This window comes from Oryzias melastigma, linkage group LG13 (genome assembly GCF_002922805.2).
Source record: "Oryzias melastigma strain HK-1 linkage group LG13, ASM292280v2, whole genome shotgun sequence".
NCBI classification, from domain to species: domain Eukaryota; kingdom Metazoa; phylum Chordata; class Actinopteri; order Beloniformes; family Adrianichthyidae; genus Oryzias; species Oryzias melastigma.
In genome coordinates this window covers 7,145,212-7,165,467 of record NC_050524.1, presented here as the reverse complement: position 1 = coordinate 7,165,467, position 20,256 = coordinate 7,145,212, and the positions used below count along the sequence as shown (strand labels likewise).

The following is a 20,256-nucleotide window of genomic DNA, read 5'->3' as shown; positions in this document are numbered from 1 at the left end:
AATAGATTAAAAAGACATCAGCCATCACACGAGAGCGGACTTTCGAATATTCATCTCCTGTGATTGACCAGCTCTTCCAGGTCCCAGCTGGGTAGAGACCATCAGCTAAGTTATGCTATTAAATCAGTTCTGCTCAATTTGTCTGCTTTCATCCTCCAAAAAGATTGAAATTCATAGTCGAGCATGAAGTCCCCGCATTGGTCTGTGTGATCTGCATCCAAGCTTTTGGTGGAAGGAAGAAACTTCTCGCATGCAGACGTGTTTAAATCATACTTCTACATCCACTCTGCCCTGAATATTGTTTTTAAGGCTTCAAATTATATGTTGTGCTGATTCCTTTTTTTGTTTTGGTTGAAATGTCGTTTTTTTATGCATTTTTATGTAAATTTAGAAAGAATGATGTTCCCAGGGAAACTGTTATGAGTTAAAAAAATAAAAACAAAAAAATACAGCAAAAGGGGAAAGCTACTTCACGCCTGGTTCACACTGAACACGGAAGAGCTGTGTTTTTGTTTTTACCATCATGGGTAAATTAATAAACTAAAAATATGTTTCTGCTAAAAAGAAGCAAGTTAGTAGGCCTACACTTCTTTAATTTATCTGTTGTTGAGACACACAAAAAGAAGTGTGTTTGTGTTGTGATTATATGTTTATTTACCTCTATCTCTACAGATACAAAATGATCGCATTTCTCAATCGTGGTGCTTTTTTGTGAAGAATTGGTTTTATTTTGAAAATAAATATTTTCTCATGTATCTTAATGTAACTTCCTGAAAGAATCGACGCACAAAATAAACCAAACGATCCGCTCGGAGGGCCGCGGCGTTCCGCGCTGAATGGAAGCGGCCTTCGTTCCACGCTGTTTCACGGCGTCCGCGTCCATTTTGAACCAGGTTGAATAGATGGTAACTTTGGTGAAACACTTATGAATCTTTGATTGGTTCCTCAAACAGTACAGATAATAACTTTAAAGAAAGATGGAGCAGTTTTCTTATGTTTTTAAATTATTTAAATGTTTTGTGTTGGTTTATGTTTACTCGGATGCTAAGGTCTAACTGGGGATGAGCTGTAAAAACATGGGAGCTCTAGAGAATCCCAAACCCTCGTTCTCTGCCCCAGTACTCCACAGTGGGGTTCACTGAACCACATCTCGGCGTGGATCGGGGAGCACTTTGAGGGTCCTCACATGTGGTAAAGTGTGAATAAGCTCCACGTTTGAGGACCTGCAGCTCCACATGCCCCCAAAACTGGGTAGTTTTGAAAAATGCAAATAGTGTGAAGAGGAAGTTTTACACCAAAGGAGCGTCAGAAGTTTGGGTTTTTTGGGAGATAAAGATTACTTTTGGGTTCCAGATGGATTCAGGGAGTATGTTGGGTTTTTTCCTGAAGCCGGATTTATTAAGATCCTACGTTAAAGAAATATGCTACTTTCCCTTAAGCTTTCGCATTTAGCAAAAAAAAAAGGGATATGTGGTTGGAGGAAGTGGTTTTCGAAATGGACGTGAAACTGCAATGGGAAGTAAATGTATGCGGGCAGGTCCGCGGTGCTCAAAATCAGACCCGCTTCTCTGTTTCAACCTGATACACATTGCTGTTTTCCTGACAGTCTACGTGTCAAAGACACTTATTAGCGTAGCTTGTAGCCGTAGCGTCTCAATGGCGACTGAACTGGCTTCATTTTGCAGGAAACAGAAGTAAAGCCTTTTCTATGGGTGCCGTCACACTCTTTGTCCAGTAACTATACAGTCTATGGTAGTCATGACAGAAGAAATGTATTAAATGACACTTTATGGTCTCGATGAACTCCAGAATAAGACAAACCATCAATAAAATAGTGCAGGGAAAGATCTTTGGAGGCACAAGAGGTTAAAGCAGGTATTAATACATTATTTTTTTTTTTTGCCTTGGCCTTTACTTGCCAGAGTTGCTCCAGTAATCCGGTGTCTGTGTGGTTAATGGATGTTTAAAGTTACGTTTTCATCTGCCGATGCCAGATTGGACAAGAGAGGAGCATTTTGGTGACAAGTAATTAAAGTTCTGTCGAATGTGTGGCTCCAAATTAAAAGCCTCCATTTATCGTATATTTGACTGTCAGTTCCGTTTTTACATATAAATTGTTGATCTGAGTGTCACATAAATAGGAGAAAAAGAATGTTAGGAGTGCTGGGGTTCATTTGCATGAAGTCAAGAAACAGGAGATTGTTCTGCCTGGTTTTAATCAGGGAGATAAATTTAATTCTTTTGTTGGAGTCCGTTGGACTGTGACCATAATAGACGCCATTGTTTTTGTTTTCCCCCTTCAGGCAATATAAACTCAAATCTGATTCTTTCATGGCGATTATCTGTGCATTTGCAATTTCAACTCCACCAAGTTGCGGTCTGGCTCGTCGGGTTGGCATCCTCGCCACGTTGGAGCGCCGCAGCAGACATCCTGTGCGGGTCTTCGGCTCGTCGCCTGGCTGAGCGCCAAAGATCCCCATCAGCCCGGCTGTGATTAATCAGAGTGTGTGATTATATCCTACCAAACTCCGACCATCTCCTCCAGCGCCGCCAGTAAACACGTCGGAGGCCGAGCCTCGCCCTAAGACTTGGGTTTTCCAATCAAGAGTGAGAGACAGGTTTAATTAAAGGCTGATGAGAAAATACATTTAATTTCAAGAGCAATTCATTATTGAAGCTTGTAATTGGGAATTCTGGATGAGATGTCTAATAAACCCAATTATGCCTCGTGACAGGTGTTTTGACTTCCAGCGCAGTTTTTTTTTTTTTTTTTTTTCTTCACAGCTGTGTAATTTAAATGTGCAAAAACCAGCTTTTTGATGGCACCATTTTCTCTGTGGTTGCTAGCTCATTAGCAAATTTGTAATATTTTTCTCACTTTAGGGTCATCAGTGCCCTCCTGTTTTCACTTCCATTCACCATGGGAATTCAGCCAAGGACAAAGAGGTTGCGTCTCGGAAAACCGACTGACTTCGTGATCGTCTGAACAGAAAGGGGGCTTCGGATTTTAGAGAGACGAAGAAAAAAAAGGAAAAGAATGGGACCGCTTACCCAAATCATTTCAAATACGCCTTTAAAATTTAAAAGGGATCAGGCTGCTTTGAAATCAGAAGAGAATAAATTCATGAAGGTTAGAGCCGGAGTTTTCTTTATCTTTTATTTAAAGGGTTTTAACATCATGCTAGTATTTTCAGACATGAACACATTAAGAAGATTCACTCTTAGCAAAAAATAATATAAAACAGTGCAGCTCTTCATGCAAAGAATACCACCATAACATAATATACCAAAATAACACTCAACCAAAGTTATGAATTGATTCCATTACAGTGGAAATTATTAGTCATTAGGCTGCTAGTTTAGCTATTGTTTTTTTAATATATTTTTTTTATAATATTTATTTCTTACTGCACTTTTACAAAAGAAAAAAAAGAATGCCCTGGATTTGTTTAAGACTATACAGAAATAGAACAAAACTTTAAGGGCCTATATCATGCTTCTCTTAAGCCTTTCTGTGTAATCTGCATACATAATCATATATTAAGTTGGGACACAAAAGAACATACTTTTTTAACGAAATACATTAATTTCCATTTTAAATTAATTTTTAAAATACATTTTTCATGAGCTTTTTTCCTACCCGGAAGTAAGACGCCTTGATCTCTGAGGCTCCACCCTTTGCTCTTTGGGTACCGCCCACTTCATGATGTCATCCTAGAGCCGGCCTCAGCAACACGTCTGTGTTTTATCCATGGAAACAAACAAAATCCAAACATATAAAATGTACATTTAAAATGAAAGCGTTTTGCAGATCACCGCTAGCTCCGCGGGGAAATGCATCTGTTAGCTTGGGGGTAGTGCTGGTAGCGCAGACTCTTCATGGAAGGGGGCGGTTCCTCACTTTGTGATGTCACAATGTGAGAACCCACTTTTTTTTGTGGACTGGAAGGGAATAGAGCAAAATACCACTTTGGGGGTGGTTTTGTGAGGAACTTGGATTAAAATACCCTAAAAACTAAAAATGTGAATTTTGCATAATAAAGGCCATTTAAATTATATATATATATATATATATGTATATATATATATATATATATATATATATATATTTATGGCTGCTCTGCTTGTCAATCCAGTGAAATACCTTGTGGTGAGGATGATGATTGGCTGACAGAAACTTTTTTAAAATATATGTTTTTTGTTTATTTTTATGGCCTGCAATCTATGATTGTGATTGCTATTTAAAAGGTGCATTAGGGACAAAAGAGTCCGGGATAAATCTGTCAGTCTGACTTTACCTGCATTCACAGTAAGTCTTGAACTTGATTGTTACATACTACGCTTTTCCCACGTCAAAAATGTTAGCATAGTTAGCATATTCGCAACACGCTAAGCCCTGGAACACGTAACAAAACAGGATGACACCGCCAAACCTTACCTGCATTAAAAGCTTTAGCCGCGTTAACATATTCACACCCTTGTTTATAATGTGTGAAAAAAAACAGACAGACAACAAAAAAAGGTAACTGTGACTGCGCAAAATCCTTAAACATGTAAAAAAAAAAAAGTTTGACACCGCTACAAGTTAGCCGCATCGAAATAATTAGCCACGTTAGCATATTCACAATATTTGTAAGTTCCAGCCTAGTTTGTAACATGTAAAAAAAAAAAAAAAACTGAGACTGCGAAAACAAAGGTAAATGTGACTATGCTAACTGCTAGAACACGTAAAGAAACACAGTCTGACACTGCTTCATGTTAGCCGCGTCACTAGAGTTAGCTATGTTAGCATATTCACAATATGTGTAACTCTCAGCCCAGCTTACAACACCTAAAAACAGACTGAGACCGTGAACACAAAGGTTACTGTGACTACGCTAACTTCTGGAACATGTAAATAAAACGCAGTCTGATACCGCTAAACGTTAGCCATGTTAGCATATTCACAATAACACTCAACCAAACATTTTGACAAAAAAATGCTTCAAGATCACAAAGCACAGCCAGAATGAACCTTATATAAGGTGCAATGTTTTAAATGTGTCAAAAAATATTAAAATTACGATACCAAAGATGTCTGGAGATCCCCCCCAAAAACTGTATACATGCTGCTAAAAGTAGGAATTTGACCCAAATTTAATCCGATGTTGGTTTTTGAAATTTAACAAAATAATGCAAGGTTACACTCATGAAACTCCACGTTTAAAGGAAATTAACGGTTTTGAAGAAAATGTGTTAGACAGACATTATTTATGAAAATAAGTTGATTGTGTTTTATGAGAGTAAAATGGATTTCTATGAATTAGCTTGAACACAACAACCCCTCACAGTACTTGGATTCCTACACACGCTCTACAGCTTTAGAGGAAAGGCCATATGCTAAAACATGTTTGAGTTTTCGGGATGTTTTTTTTTGCAGAGGGGGAGATAGTTTGCCTTTTGGATGCTCACTGTAGTGGATGATTTTGACCATTAGGATGGGAAAAAGAGCTTCTCTCCATCATAGCTTCCGCTGAACCGTGCACCAGCTGAAAAGTGCTCTGATCAGGCGACGGAGGTGCAGATGACTCACAGCTCCGACTTCCTCTGAATGGCTGAGAAGTCTTCAGCTGCAGTACCTTTTGTTCCCTAATTGGCACATAGCATGACCTAACTTCCTGCCAAGAGATAAGCGAAAGGAGGGCACAACATGAGCTCAGGACAAAGCGGTCAATGCTATAAAGTGCAATACTCCTGACAGGTCACTGGAAACACCGGCGCTCTCACACACACACGGTGACCGCCTCATTAGAAGCACCTTGTTCTCCGTGCTACCTGTCTTTATTTCACAGCAGCACCTGAGCGCCAGCGGAGTTTGAAAAGCAAGCAGGAGAAAAATTAGAAGGCCCGGCTCTGGCTGGGGTCCAGTGCTCTGCATATCATAGATAACATGAAGGCGCTCAAGTGGATCTCGCAGTAAGGGAGGGGTGGCGGGGAATAGGGGGGGTCCTCACCCATTTTCCATTAGGGGCCTCGGGGATGGATGGGATGAAGAATGCCTCTAAAAAAGATGTGGCTGTTAGGGCACCGGGAACGACACCCTGCCTGGTGATTTTACAATCGTTCAGAAACACAAGCTCAGGCTTTTTATTCCATTTTTTTGTCAGTTATTGTAGAGCTGCAGATAAAAGGAATAGAGGCTTTCACGAGCTGCGGACAGACTCACGCGGAGCAGATGCCGAGCTCGCTGTTGAACTTTCATCATCTTCAGCGCCGCGTTTTCCATTATGAAAAATGTTTCTCAAACGCCCCACCGATTATGTCTGATTACCTATTTATCAATACCAAAAACACTAATAATAGTAATTCATGTGAAACGGAGCATCCTAACTTTGATAGAAAAAGCTCTTATTTTGCAAAAAAATGTCCCATCCCTGTGTTTAACCTTCAAAATAAAAGAACAAACATGTAAATGAGCGGGTCACTGGGAAATGAGGTTTTCTTGTTGCCGGGGACCTAAAAAACTCTGCCTGTTTGACTCAGCGTGAAAATTCAACCGTTTAAGCGATCGGCTGAATCTGAAGAGAAAAGTTTTTTGTATCTGCCTTGTGCTATCCTGAAACAGACTTTTTAGGAGTTTTTCCTAACCAGGAAGGAGGGTCTAAGGACAGGGATAACATGTTTTAATTAGTCTGTTTAGTTTTTAGCTATTTTTTTTTTACATTTTTTGCCCGACCTTCTGCTTCTGTACAAGCCCAATGAGGCAATTTTTTTGGTAATATTAGGCTATATAAATAGAATAAATTAAATTGAATTGACATGACAACACAAACCCAAATTTCTCCGCTTCAGAATCCTCTGGAAATAAGTAAATGATTGAAGGGAGTCGAATGTCTGGAGTTAAAGCTTGAGTGTTAAAAAGACTCAATTTCAAAGAAAATTGTGTTTTCAACAAGTACTTATAGCATTCTTCCGGTATAAAAGTATTTAAGATTAAAAGTGCATTTCTGAGTATTTCTTTATTTAAATTGTGATGGATCAGGAGAAATGAAAACTCAACGATTTGGAAAAAGCTCGCAGCGACGGACACTCTAATGTCTCCATTAACATCTTCGTTTCCCTCGTCTGAGCTGGGATCTGGCTCAAAACTGTACAGCTGGATAGCTCTGACGTCGCTCACCGATTATATTGCTATGCTAATGTTAGCTTGTGATTGTGAGGTGTTGTAAGCTGGTGGGAGAGAGTATAAATTAGCGCTGGGTTAATAAAATCGATTAATCGATTTGAATCGATTTAAGCTTAATAGATCAAATCATAAAAGATATAAATCGTTTTAGCACATAAAGCTAAAGTCCGCTAGCTTGATGCTAACATATAATAGGATTTCCCATAGGACTGCTAATGCTAACGCTCGATTGACTTAAACATACATTACTGATTAAATGAACATGAAATGTACATTTTCCAAACTCTTTTAAGAAATATTTTTAAAGTAACTATTTGTGCTCTTAAAACATCGTTTTTTTTCCTCATATTTTCTTCTTCTTTTGGAATTCTTCTGGAAAACGATACACTCTACAGTAGTGAAGTATTTACACTATTAACGTCAATCGGCTGATTCTGCCATGTCATATCTACTTTGCACTGTTATAGCATATTACTAATGAATTAAAAATAATAATAGTAACATATTACTAATGAATTAAAAATAAAAATACTAACATATTACTAATGTAAAGTGTTGCATAACGGTGCAAAGCTGCTTTTCTTCTCGATAGAATCAGCAGTTTTACGTTGATCATTTAAGGGTCTATTGTCAACATCCTTATTAATATTTTAACTCTTCAACTGTTTATGCAATTAGTGTAATTCCACTGGATTCTGAATTGGAGGAAAGCAGCTTTGCCCTGATAATATACACTGCAGTAATGAAGTATTTACGCAATTAACGTCGATCAGCGACTTCTGTAATGGTGAAAAGCGTTTTTTTTCAAATCCACTTTTCACCCTTTTACAGCATATTCCTAACTTAAGTGTTGTATAAATGTGCAAACATGTTTTTCTTTGTGATAGAACCAGTGGATTAATCGCGTAAACACTCCATGATTGTCAACTATTTCACATTAGCCCAGAGCTTCTTTTCTCCGCTTCAGGAATGTTGCTAATTGCGTAAACCGTTGAAGAGTTATAGTGTGTGAAAGAATGTCAACACTGGAACTAAAAGATATCTTATTTTTTTCAATAGATTTTTACCTTTTTAATTACATTTGTTCAGAATCCAGGTGATCTAAACATTTTTCTTTATTCGAGAGCTAAAATAGTTCCTTTCCTGGCGTCCGGTTGTGGAACACCAGGTCTGCGCTTTAGGAAAAGGTGATAATAAAACCCAATTGGGCAAAAAAAAAGCAGAACGCCATTGGAGAGGTCACACTCCCACTTTCGCTCCGAGGCCGTCCAATAATTTGACTCTTTGTAATTGAATTGTGCGGCTCTTTTCTGTACGAGCTTTAAGGGAACCAACAAAACGGTGAAACAGCTATATTGAGTTTCTCGGCTTCGTTCTGCTGACTGTTGACTTCCAAGTTGGCTTTTTCCTTGCTAAGCTGGTGTTGTCCATTCTCTTATTGGTGATCTGTCATGGTCAGCCCCTCCTCCCCCTCCTCCTCCTCCAGCGGCCGCTCCGCTGCCATTGTTCCAGAGGACATTTCTTTTGTCGACCTTGTAAAATATCAGTATGCTTCATCTGCTTTGTGGACGCCCCTGGTTTGGCTCTGCTGATGTGTTTTTCTTTGTTGTCCTTCGGTTTTTGCTGGTAAATATAAAGATAATGGGATTGGGAAAATGACAGGGCGCAGAGGAGGGTGCATACTGATGCCGGGGCGACGGGGGGGAGGAGACAGATGCTCCCCCGTGGGGTCAGCATTGGATTTATCGCGTTGGAGCCGCTCAGCACTTTCGGGGAAATGCCATTAACCATTAAACCGCTCTATTGTCAATAAAGAGTGTTTCCTGCATTCCTCTATCTGGACGCTACCCGAAAACACTCGTCAACAAGGCAATTTTCTTTCTTGTCTTTCAGCCATTCACCTGTTGGGGTTAAACTGGCACCTGCAGCCCATGCAGAGACAGATGTACCAGCTGTCGGAGGACAATACAAGTGGCCTAACCTTTCCGACAGACCTAAGCTTGCCGCCGCTCGGCAACACCGGGTTGGAGATACCGGACCGCAGAGGAAAAGATGACAGTAAGCCAGACATTTGTCTATCAAGAATACTTTGTTAAACTTTAAAAAAAATAACAAATTTAATAAACTGATTTTGATTTTCCACTATTTATATTTTATTTTTACACTTCTGTGAAGTTGTTTTAACAGTCAAGCAAAAATAGTGCAACTATTACCTAAAAAAACTACTATTAACTCGTAAAAATAGGTGATAATTAGTCAAGTGGGAACGTTTGGTGACTGTAGATTTAATATTTTCAGAAATACTGAACATTTTTGATCAGATCTGACCAGCAACACATTTCATCCCCAATTTGTCATCAAAAAATGATGTATTGGATGTCCCCAACTTTTCTGACATGACCACGTGGACTGATACCAGGTTATCCGGACACGATCCAGGCGGCGGAGGCGACAAGTTTTAATCTTAAAGAGGCCAAATCTTGATTTTCTTTTCCATTTCATGACGCCATCCTAGAGCTGTCTTTGTGTCTGCATTTCTCCCACAAAAATAAACATCCATTTTTGTTCAAAGATAGGCCGGGGGGTTTGCCCGGCCATCCCCCCGTGTCTGAAACGACTCGTCTTTGAGCTGGAATTTATTGAATTAATGGAAGATTTACAGTATTCTGCATCTAAAATGAAAGTTTTTTGATGATTACTGCTAACTCTGTGGAGAAATCAGGAGTTGGTATTAGACTTCCTTGTTAGACTTTCTTCCTGAAAGGGGCCGTCTCACTCTGTGACGTCAGAGCATGAGAACTTGTTCGTTTTCGTGGGTGTGGGAGGGGCTGCTGTTGAGAGAGCAGGTTTTTAGAGGATTACTCAGAAATGCATGAACGGATTAAAATACTGCTTTGGGGTTCTTTATAGTGAGGAATGAACAGTATAATGCACTTAAAAGCTCAAAAAGTTTTTTTTTTTTTTTCATGGTATATCCCCTTTAAATTAATGTAAAGATGCAGGGTTGCCGGAGACTGACCCAGTTACTTTTGGACGACTGTAAATTTAAAAAGAGAGACGGCAAATGCAAATTTGACACGCCCATCATGTCTAGTATGAATGCAGCATTAGGGTACCGGTAACGCCTGGCCCTCTGATTTACTGGAATTTGCCAGCACCTCAAGAAATGCTGAGTAGGGGACACCCAAAACCTCAAAAAGTGAGGGGTAGGCGGCCCGAACCATCAATATGTGACAACTAAGAAATGAGAATTTGTTGCACCTTTTCCTTAAAATTCTTAAAAATGACTTTTTTTTCTTTCAAATCCTGGAGAACCTAATAATCATTTCTTTCTAGGCTTGTAAATTTAATTTACTGTTTTTTTTTATTCCATTTTGGGAAGTAGCAGACAAAAAATAAAAAATAAAATAAAAAATATGTATTAAAAAAGTATAAAATAAATGTCAATTAACATAAATAAAATAAAAAATATGTATTAAGAAAAGTATAAAATAAATTTAAATTAAGATAAATAATATTAAAAATTAATAACAGCGGCTAAATTTGACCCCATGGGTTCCCCAGGGTTAAAGTAATTATTTGTAGCATGAATATGATAAGTATTACATCACTGTTCTCCAGAACTTGCCCTTTGCAGACGGTCCCTTAGCAGCCGTCTCTCAGTCAGGACCCTGGAGAGCGCCCTTCTTAATAAAAAGGAAGCAAAAAATCAATGTTTTTTTCTTTAGAAATGCCTTTCTACGTCTTTTTTTGAGTCAAAACAAACAGATGGAGTCACTTGCTGTCTGAAAACATTTATTTAAAAGAGTTATTGAGCCTGGACATCCGAATCTGTAAATCTGCGACTTTATCAAACTGTTTCTGCGTCCATTTGCTTCAACTAGCGCCTTATTCCGTTTTTTACGGTAATAAAATGTTGCAATCCGTTTTTGATATGCGGACTTCCACTACAGTGTTTATTTGTAATAATAGGCTTAAAATATAAAGTCTGATCATTATAATAATAAAATTACGATCCCTGATCCATAGACAACATCCCATTGAGTCTGATCTCTCATCATGGGATCGAATCAGAATATTGCACAAGTAAATGCACGAATTATGTAAATCATTTTTTTTCAGCCTCCTCATGAGGAAATCTTAAATCCAAACCAAAGTTTTTCCAAATCTTAGTTTACAGATGACATTTCGGAAGTCGTGCCATTATGGTGTGATCCACTTTCCCCATTTTTCCTGGTCCGTCTCCATGGTATGCAACGAGATCTTCACTGTAATCCGCTGAAAGTTGGTGTAAGTGGGAAGTGTTGTTTGTTCCTGGAGGGAGGAAATGGGACAGCTTAAGGGACGGAGTATCCAGGGGGCTGCGGGGGGATTAGCCCCTCTGTCCTCTTCAGAACGGATGTGATCCTTTCATCTCCCGGTTTGGACTCGCCTGTCCTTGGCAGCCAAAGAAAGCGCGCGCTCAACCCCACGGTACCAAGCGCTCAACTCCAGGAAAGTTTGCTGCGCTCCATTGTGGAACAAGCAGGCCCAGATTCAACCGGCCGATTCACCACGGGAGACCACAAAAGGGTGAAGACGGCGCCATTACCATATAGATGAATCCAGGAGTTGTCGTTTTCATTTACCAGCCGGGGTGAAAGTGTGTTTTGCCAACAACCCGCGCGGCAGCTGCCGCTGATTGGAAATCAATAGCCGTGGTTTTTCCGAACAGTTTGCATCGGCGTCGCCGGGAGCAAATCCCGACTCCCCCGTGTCTCCTCCTCGGATGCAAATGTTAGTTAAAATTCAAAGACTTTCTTTTCACCTGAGCTTTAGAACAAAAAAGAAATGATTTAACCATGAAGCCCATTTTCATTGGTTTCTATTTAATCAGCCTGATGAGCTCACCTTTAATGTGCTGCATAAATCCAGGCGCTCCTCTCACCCAAATTAAACTGTGGATTGTAGCATTATGGAAAGCCCCGATCTGGGAGATGGGGAGCAGCCGCTGTCTCTTCTCTGATAAATTCCTTTACCGCTGATGGACTTTTGAGAGGACTTCCATCTGGCGTGCCACGTGTAACCCCAAAGTCGCGTCTGCCTCCAGGTCCGGGGGGTAGTTTGTATGGATGTCTGCTGCCGTCGACACTGCGGCTGAAATTAGCTCATCGACACGGGCAAACAGATGTTGCTGCTTCCACTGAGCCCCATAGAAGTTGTAATACGGAGCATATGGGCGATTTTTGCAAGTAGATGTGCTAATACCTGAGCGGGTAGTGGCAATTTGAAGTCCCAGCTTCCATGAGTACTGTGTTTTAATGTGTAACTTCAAACATCACTGCTGGAGAGGTCATAGTTTGGAAATGTTATCTCAATCCATCAACTTAAACCGACGGAAATCCCTCATTAGTTCAAATTTGAGACAATTCTCCAAAGTTTACTTTTTTTTGTACTGTTTTGGTAAAAAATTAAAGCTTTTTGGAAATATCTCTACTAATATATATATAATACACATTCACTTTTTTTGGTCAGTTTTCATGTTCATAATTTCTTAAAAAGATAAATCTATTAGACGTGTTGCAAAAAAATGGATCTGGCAATATATCACAATAATTTATCTGTATGGATTTAAAATCTTGACAAGGTGATGTTTAATGAATTATTTATGAGCGTCTTTCTTTTCCATATAATCCCCCAACCGCTAGTACAGGATAAGCTACATTTAGCAATGTTGAAAATAAATCTCACTCTATTTCCTCAATCAGAACCTTATTTGTTAAACCACCAAAATACTGTTGTTGTTTTTTTTTTTATACTGAAAAATATTTTGTTGTGGAAACCGACACTATGGACTGCTCCGCATAAGAACAAATATTTCTTAATTTACTAAAAGAAAAGTGAATTTGTGAGTAAATGTATCTTGTATGTGAGATACAGTTGCAGTGATTAGTGTTGTGATCATTAAATAAAATGAATTTTACAGTTTTATTGGTATGAAATGTGTATTAATATTCAGGTGGAGTTTTATTTTAAGTCATACTCTTTAAAGAAATTGTGAACATTTGCTGGATGTGATGATACATATCGTATTGTGAACCATGTATCGCGATATGTATCGGTAGTCTCTCTCTCTCTATCTCTCTACTAGCAATAATAATAATTTACATGCTTCTCCCCTTGAATTAAAACATGAGACACTGGATAAGACGTTAGATCACAATAAAGGAACTTCACGTGACAATTCAAAAGTAAAAAGTAAAATTAAACATCCCTAAAAATCAGGACTGGTTTGCTTTCGATCAATGTTTGAGGCGAGTTTTGAAGGTACATAAAGTTTGACGTTCCCTTACTTAAAGTTTGAGGCTATTCCCAAGAGCGTTTTGTCCTAAGACTGTTTTGATCCCTTTTCATTCTAAAAGGAGTAAAAGGAGATGTTTTTGGATCCTGATAGACTCTCTTCATTCTGTCACGGCCCACATTCACAATAATAAGGATAATGTGTCCCAGATCTAAGAGTTCTCGTATTTAAATAACAAAAACTGTACAACATATTCAGTCATTTCAGTGTTACTTAATTAATCCCCAATAGAAAATCTCTCCTTTTTTAATTCCTGTTTTTTTATAAACCCTAGTCCTGTTCCCTACAGTGTGAACACAAACGGACTGTAGACCAAAGAGTGAAACCAAAGAAGTTCAGTAAACCTCTGTCCTGTGGGCAGATGTTAGGAGGTGCAGATGTTGTATGATAAACGACGGCCTCATAGCCGGTATTGTGTATTTGCCAGCTTCCTTCTTAATCTTTTACCAAAGGGATCGTTTGGGGAAATAACGGCCCTAAATGAGCAGCTGCTCAGGCGGGTGTTGCAGGTGTTAAAAAATGCAGAGTCCAACCAATTTCAACCAACCAACGTCTCCAAGTTTCTGCTTTCTCCACACGAGTAAAACTTGGTCCACCCGTTGACTGTATATGGGAAGTGGACTGAGTTGCAAACAGGAAGTACCTGCTGGCTCCAAGAAGCTAAAATCCCACAGATTTGTAATAAGAAATAAACAGCTACTACTTAATCGTTCTATTTAACAGTATAACCATTCTGGCTCTGCCACCTTTTTTTTAAACATGTTGTTGCTAATTTTATTTTTTCATGATATTTTTGCCAGAGTGTAAGTTATAAATTGGCCAATCAGATGCCTCAAACGCTTGAAACATTCGACTGACAGATTTCGTGTAGCTCCGTTTCATTAGGGGTGTAGACTTCCAACAAGCTCACACCTGATTAGCGAGAGTGGTTGCCGTAGAAACGTTGATTCAGACCGACTCGGAACAATCACATGACGGAGTCCATACAGTGAAAAAATGGCGACTGAATTGACTTTGTTTTGTTGTAGCGGAAGTAAGTCATTTTCTATGGGTGATGTCACATTCACTCAGTCCAGTTCTCAATTACAGTCATTAGTAGGGGTTATAATCCATAGACGATTTTAAATCATTTATGAGTTTTAAATAATCTGTAATTGAATAGTTCATATAATTTAAAGTAAAAGTAATAAGTAGAACTAAACGCCGAGCTTTTTTCGCCCCTAACGAGCTGCAGAAACAGACGGAACCAGGCTGCTGGACACTCCACCACCAGCCCACAACATGTTTTTCTCTCCTTTTGAGGAGAATCAATGGCGCGTAGCTGAAGACCTCTATAGTATAATGTACAATCGGATATTTCTTACTTTTATGCCCTTCAGTGGAACTGGTAATTGCTGGCAGTGGTCAGAGGGATCATTCATTCTGTTTTTTTTTCTGCAGCTGTCAGCAGTGTGATTAAACGTCTGTGATATGGTCAGACTATCGTGTCTCGGCAGACTGACTCTCTCTGCCCTCCGCGGGCTGGATTAATGATGTGATCTCCTCAACCGATTTACTCTGTGTGCAACGCAGGCAAATTGGACAGCTTGTACCCAGATGACAGCTATATAGATATGGGAGAGATCGACGTGGGACGCAAGGTGGCACAGCAGATCCCGCCTGGGATCTTCTGGAGGTCCCAGGTCTTCATCGATCACCCCATGTACCTGAAGTTCAACGTGTCGCTCAGCAAAGATGCCTTAGTGGGAGTGTACGGAAGGAGGGGCCTTCCGCCGTCGCACACACAGGTGGGGGACATTCACACATTTCATCTGCCACATTTGAGGGTTTCACTCTTTTAAGAGATTGTTTGCAGAAAACAGTGCTAAATTGTGGTGGGGAGCAATTTAGTCGTGAGAGATCCTACTTTTTTTCTTATTCCTGCCACAGAATATAAATTGGGATATTGTTTGAAAAAATCTAACCATGTAGGAGCATGTCATGAATACAAACCACTTCATAACTTTCTCTATTGTGTTATGAATCACTTTCTCCGCCGCAGAAGGAAGTCGAGGAACGCTTCTTTCAGGTTCAGTGCCGTCGATGAATCAAGCAAAGATATTGGGCCGAAAGAAGAAGATTTTTCTTCGCACTAATTTCCCATCTATGTGTAACATGGAATGTGATGTATCATGCTATTAATCATATCTGGCGGCTGACTTTGGAGCTTTCTGCTGGAAGTGCAACAAATTGCAGCGAGCAGGAGTTCTGTTTGCAGGAATGTCCGGTGTAATTTATTTTTCACTTGAAGGATCAGGGTTGTCTCTTTTCGTCTATATTTTACTTCAAAGGAACGAGCCGGAGTTTTCGTCCGGTGACTGATTAAACACCAGTCCGGATTTCTCTCCTCGCTGCAGATGAAAATGAAAACGGAGTCTCATTTGTATTCATTGGCTCTCCAATGATACGAGCAAATCAGTGTTCTGCAAACACTAAACTTTACCACAAATTCCCGGGTTTTTCTGTAATAATTACAAGGTTTTGGTACCAGATTTTTGAGGCGATGAAATGATCCCGTCTTGTCCAGCAAAGACTTAACGCCTCTGGATGGATGAGTTATTCATGCGGGCCGATTGATGCCGAGCTATAAAGAGGTCTGAAAGCACTCAAGTCTCATGTGTCACTCTAATGGCGTGTCTGCGGTCCATCCATCCATCAGTCCGTCTCACTTTCTTCTCCTGCAGTTTGACTTTGTGGAACTTTTGGACGGGCGGCGACTCCTCGCCCAGGACGTCCACGGTCTGGAAGGGCCCATGGCTATGCAGCGGAGTCTCGCGCCCATCACCACCCACAACACGGGCTTCATCCAGTACATGGACTCGGGAATCTGGCACCTGGCCATTTACAACGACGGGAAAGAAATTGAAACCGTGTCCTTCATCACCACCGCCATCGGTAAGTGCCATGGGCATGACCCCAGGTGAAAACTTGTGACAGTCTGACCAGTTTTAATCTTATTAAAACCAGCTCAAAGGAGCACACTTGGAAAAGGCGGGAAATAAGAGATGGAGGTAGATTTTGGTAGGTTGCCGTATTTTCGTAGCGTATTCACAATAACACCCAAACTTGTTTTCACAACACAAAAAACACACGGAAACTCCTAAAACAAACGGAACTGTGGCTACGCTAACACCCAAACTTTTTAGTTATACGCAAAAATAACACAGCACAGTACCTGTTAGCTACGTTAGGATAGACACATAACACTCAAACTTGTTTGGAAAACGTAAAAAACAGACTGAAATAACAAAAACAAACGTTACTGTGACTATGCTAACTCCTAAACTTTTTAGTAATACATAAAAATAAGACGACATAACACGCTACATGTTAGCTGTATTAGCGGATACACAAAGACACCCAAACTTGTTTGCAAAATGTAGAAAGACAGAGTGTCACTGTACTAACTTCCAATTCTGTTAGTAACACAGTCCGACACGCTACACGTTAGCCAAGTTAGCGTATTCACAATCACGCCCAAACTTGTTTACGACACATAAAAAAACGTCTGATATCGCAAACAAAAACGTTACTGTAAGCGCGCTAACTCCCCAAATTTTTAGGAACACGTAGAAATAACACAACACGCTACATGTTAGCCATGTTAGCATTTTCACAATAAAACCAAAACAGACCGATACCGCTAAAACAAACATTACTGTGACTTCACTAACTCCCAAGCTCTTTACAAATGTATAAAAATAACATATTGATATTCAACCAAATATATTGACGGAGCGCCATTTTTAAAATCGCTTCGACAGAAGTAAACACAACCAGAATGAATCCAAATATAAAGTAGGACTGGGTTAATAAATTCAATTAATAGATTTTAATCAGTTTAAGCTTAACAGATCAATAATCGATTCATAAAAAATATAAACCGATTTAGCACATAAAGCTGAAGTCTGCTAGCTTAATGCTAACGGTAAATAAAATTTCCCGGCTAATGCTAACGCTTGGTGAACATACATTGCTGACTAAATAAACATCTTTATTTACTCAGACATACATTTTTCAAACTCTTTTTAGGAAATATTCTTTAAAGTAACCATTTGTGGTCTAAAATCTACTTTTTTCCTCATACTTTCTTCTTCTTCTGGAATAAGGAGTTATGCTATAGCGCGATCTCCACCTAGTGGTCAAACTAAGACGTCCTCCAGGAGAAGCAGAACAATGTTTACAATGTTAATGATCTGAACATTTTTGTTAGAACTCCTCCTTTAGATAAACTATGTAACACTGTATGATATTAATATTCTCATTATTTAACTGATACATGTTACAGTATGTGGACTGTATTGATATATTCAAATCATATAATAGATCCAAAACAAATGTGTATAATGTGTAAACTCAAAACTAAATCTAAAAATATGGAAATTGAATCGATTTAGCATCTTGTGAATTGAATCGCTTCTGGAAATACTAATCGATACCCAGCCCTAATAGAAAGTGTTCCAGATTATAAGACACACTGTCATTTTTTTAACAAGTGAAGCCTTTAAAGTGTGCCTTATAGAGCAGAAAATACGGTAATCAAGGTGAAGCAGAATATTTCCAAATCAGGACAACAGTGCTTTCCTGCCACGCCACTGAGTATGACATTGAGAGATCATAATATCCTCATTAGCCCGAGTGTCTCCCAGGCGTTTCGGGGGTCCGGCTTCTGCGAAGCATTTGCATACAATCGAAGTATTATTGTTCCCTCCTGCCAGTGACATTTCTGATGCTCCCATTTCCACATTTCCATGCCGCTCTTCATCAGAGTGGGACGCTTGTTTTCCCCCTCCTCTGATTCGGAGTGGCGCGCGCCCGTGTTCGGCCCATTTTTTTCTTTTTTTGTGGAGGTGAGTTGGTACGCCCCCTCTTTGTTCTCCCCTAAGCGCTTTTGATTAGCGCTGCTGTTCCAGGCAAGGTGTGAGAGGGCCCGAGGTGTCGACTTTCACGGGGATGGCAGCTGGGAGCTGTTCTCACATGCTCTTTAATTAAAAGCTCCCGGGCCAGAGTCCATCTGTGACAGGGGCCGTGCCAAGCAGCAGATCAATGAAAGGCTGTCCTCGCCTCTGAATGGAGACAGGCAGGAGATGCACTCTGCCCCCCTGCTGTGACAACAACAGCTGTAATTCAATACCTAATATATTATATGACACAAGACATGGAGTGTGTGTGTGGGAGGGGTCAGAGCGGCGTGTTTACTTTTGCTCATTTCTTCCCGACTTGCATCAGAGAGGAACGCGAGGGATCCAGCGCGGCGGGCAGGGGCGGGGTCGGCGTCGGCCCGGGCAAGAATTCCGGCTGTGTTCTGTTTGTATCGGAGCTGATCTGCTCACAGGAGCTCAGAGGGAGGCAGAGGGGCCCTTTTAAAATGGGTCACCGGTTAAGTGCCCTTCAGCAGAAATTGAATCCACCAACTGCCTGAATTTTATTGAGCCGTGGAGGGATGGAGTTGACCTTCAAATAGAGCGGCGCAGGTATAGAAATATATGTGAGCAATATCCAGAGCGGACACACTGTGGAGCCTAAGCAGCATTGTTTAAAAGGCACCGGCAGGGAAATGATTTTATCACTTCTTATGAAGGAGCCGCTCTTATTTAATTTTTTTATTAAAAGATGGGTTTTATTGCAGCGCGTACCCATGAAAGGGTCTAACTTTGAGGGGATTCGCGGTCTGTGTCTTCAATCTGGGTTGCTCCTCATTCCTTCTTCCACGATGTGAAATGTGTCCTGCTGAATGTTTTGTATCACAGCTCTCTGGAGCATGAAGCCATTTGTCCTTCCCGCCTAGTGCCAGACGGGCCTCCACCCAGACGAGGCTCCCCTCGTGGGGAGCAAAAGGAAGTAAAAGACCGAAGTCCGACTCTGTATCCTCGCGGTGGCTGGGGTCTGTGCACAGGCGGCCATCATTCAAAAGTGTTGAGCATCCTCTGGGAGCGTGGCAAGGCGCTGATTAAACCAGCTACTCTGTCCTCACCGACTGGAGAGACTCACAATAGTTAGCTCCCCTGATATGAAGGGTAATGAATTTCAATGAAGCTCTGCTTAAATCCATGATTTATGCGTTGGCCTATGTCGAGTGTGCGGCTAAGAGATATTCATGGCCTCCCTTCCTGCCTCTCAGAGGGATCCCGGCCAACAGACACGAGCAGTGTGTCGTTTACTAAACAGTATCAATGTTCAGCAGCAGAGTCGACAGTTTATGATTACTCAATTAAACATGTTTGACAGGACGTGTCTTGTTCGGCTTAGAAATATGCATTATATATGAAGATTCCCCCTGATTAGAGCGGCGTCGGTGTCGAGTTTCTGACATCTTAATATTAAAGTGGATTGCATCTTGATATTTAAGGAACTTCACTCAAGTATTTTGGCTTTCGGAGGAAACCACTCCAGCCTAATTGGAATTCAGGGGGAAGTTGCAGATGGCGAGTGTGCACACATTCATTTAGCATTTTTTCCAGCCCTGAACCCTGAGCTCCACCTGATGCTGGTCTCCCCAGCACCCTGCAGAAAGGAGAAGGACGGGGAATTTGTGGAGCTACGTTCATGTATAACGTTCTGGACTGTTGGTACCGGATGCTAGTGCATGTACAGTTGGAGGAGGCTTGATGGGAAATTCGGTGGAAATCATGAAAATCCTGCTACAGGCTTTTTCTGTCATAGCTCTATTCCGATATATGAAAGACTTGGTGTCATATACTTTCGGCACAAT

The 20,256-nt window shown here is 40.4% G+C and overlaps 1 protein-coding gene across 10 annotated transcripts in view; it reads left to right on the top strand.

Annotated features, from left to right (window-relative positions):
• The window catches only part of tenm4 (teneurin transmembrane protein 4), a 264,928-nt gene that overhangs the window by 133,710 nt on the left and 110,962 nt on the right, over positions 1-20,256 (top strand). For all 10 annotated transcript variants that reach the window (XM_036214986.1, XM_036214994.1, XM_036214992.1 and 7 more), the window contains 3 exons: positions 9,059-9,223; positions 15,078-15,292; positions 16,229-16,439. In XM_036214986.1, coding sequence (XP_036070879.1) covers positions 9,059-9,223; positions 15,078-15,292; positions 16,229-16,439 — 591 coding nt within the window. The remainder of the gene's footprint in view (positions 1-9,058; positions 9,224-15,077; positions 15,293-16,228; positions 16,440-20,256) is intronic.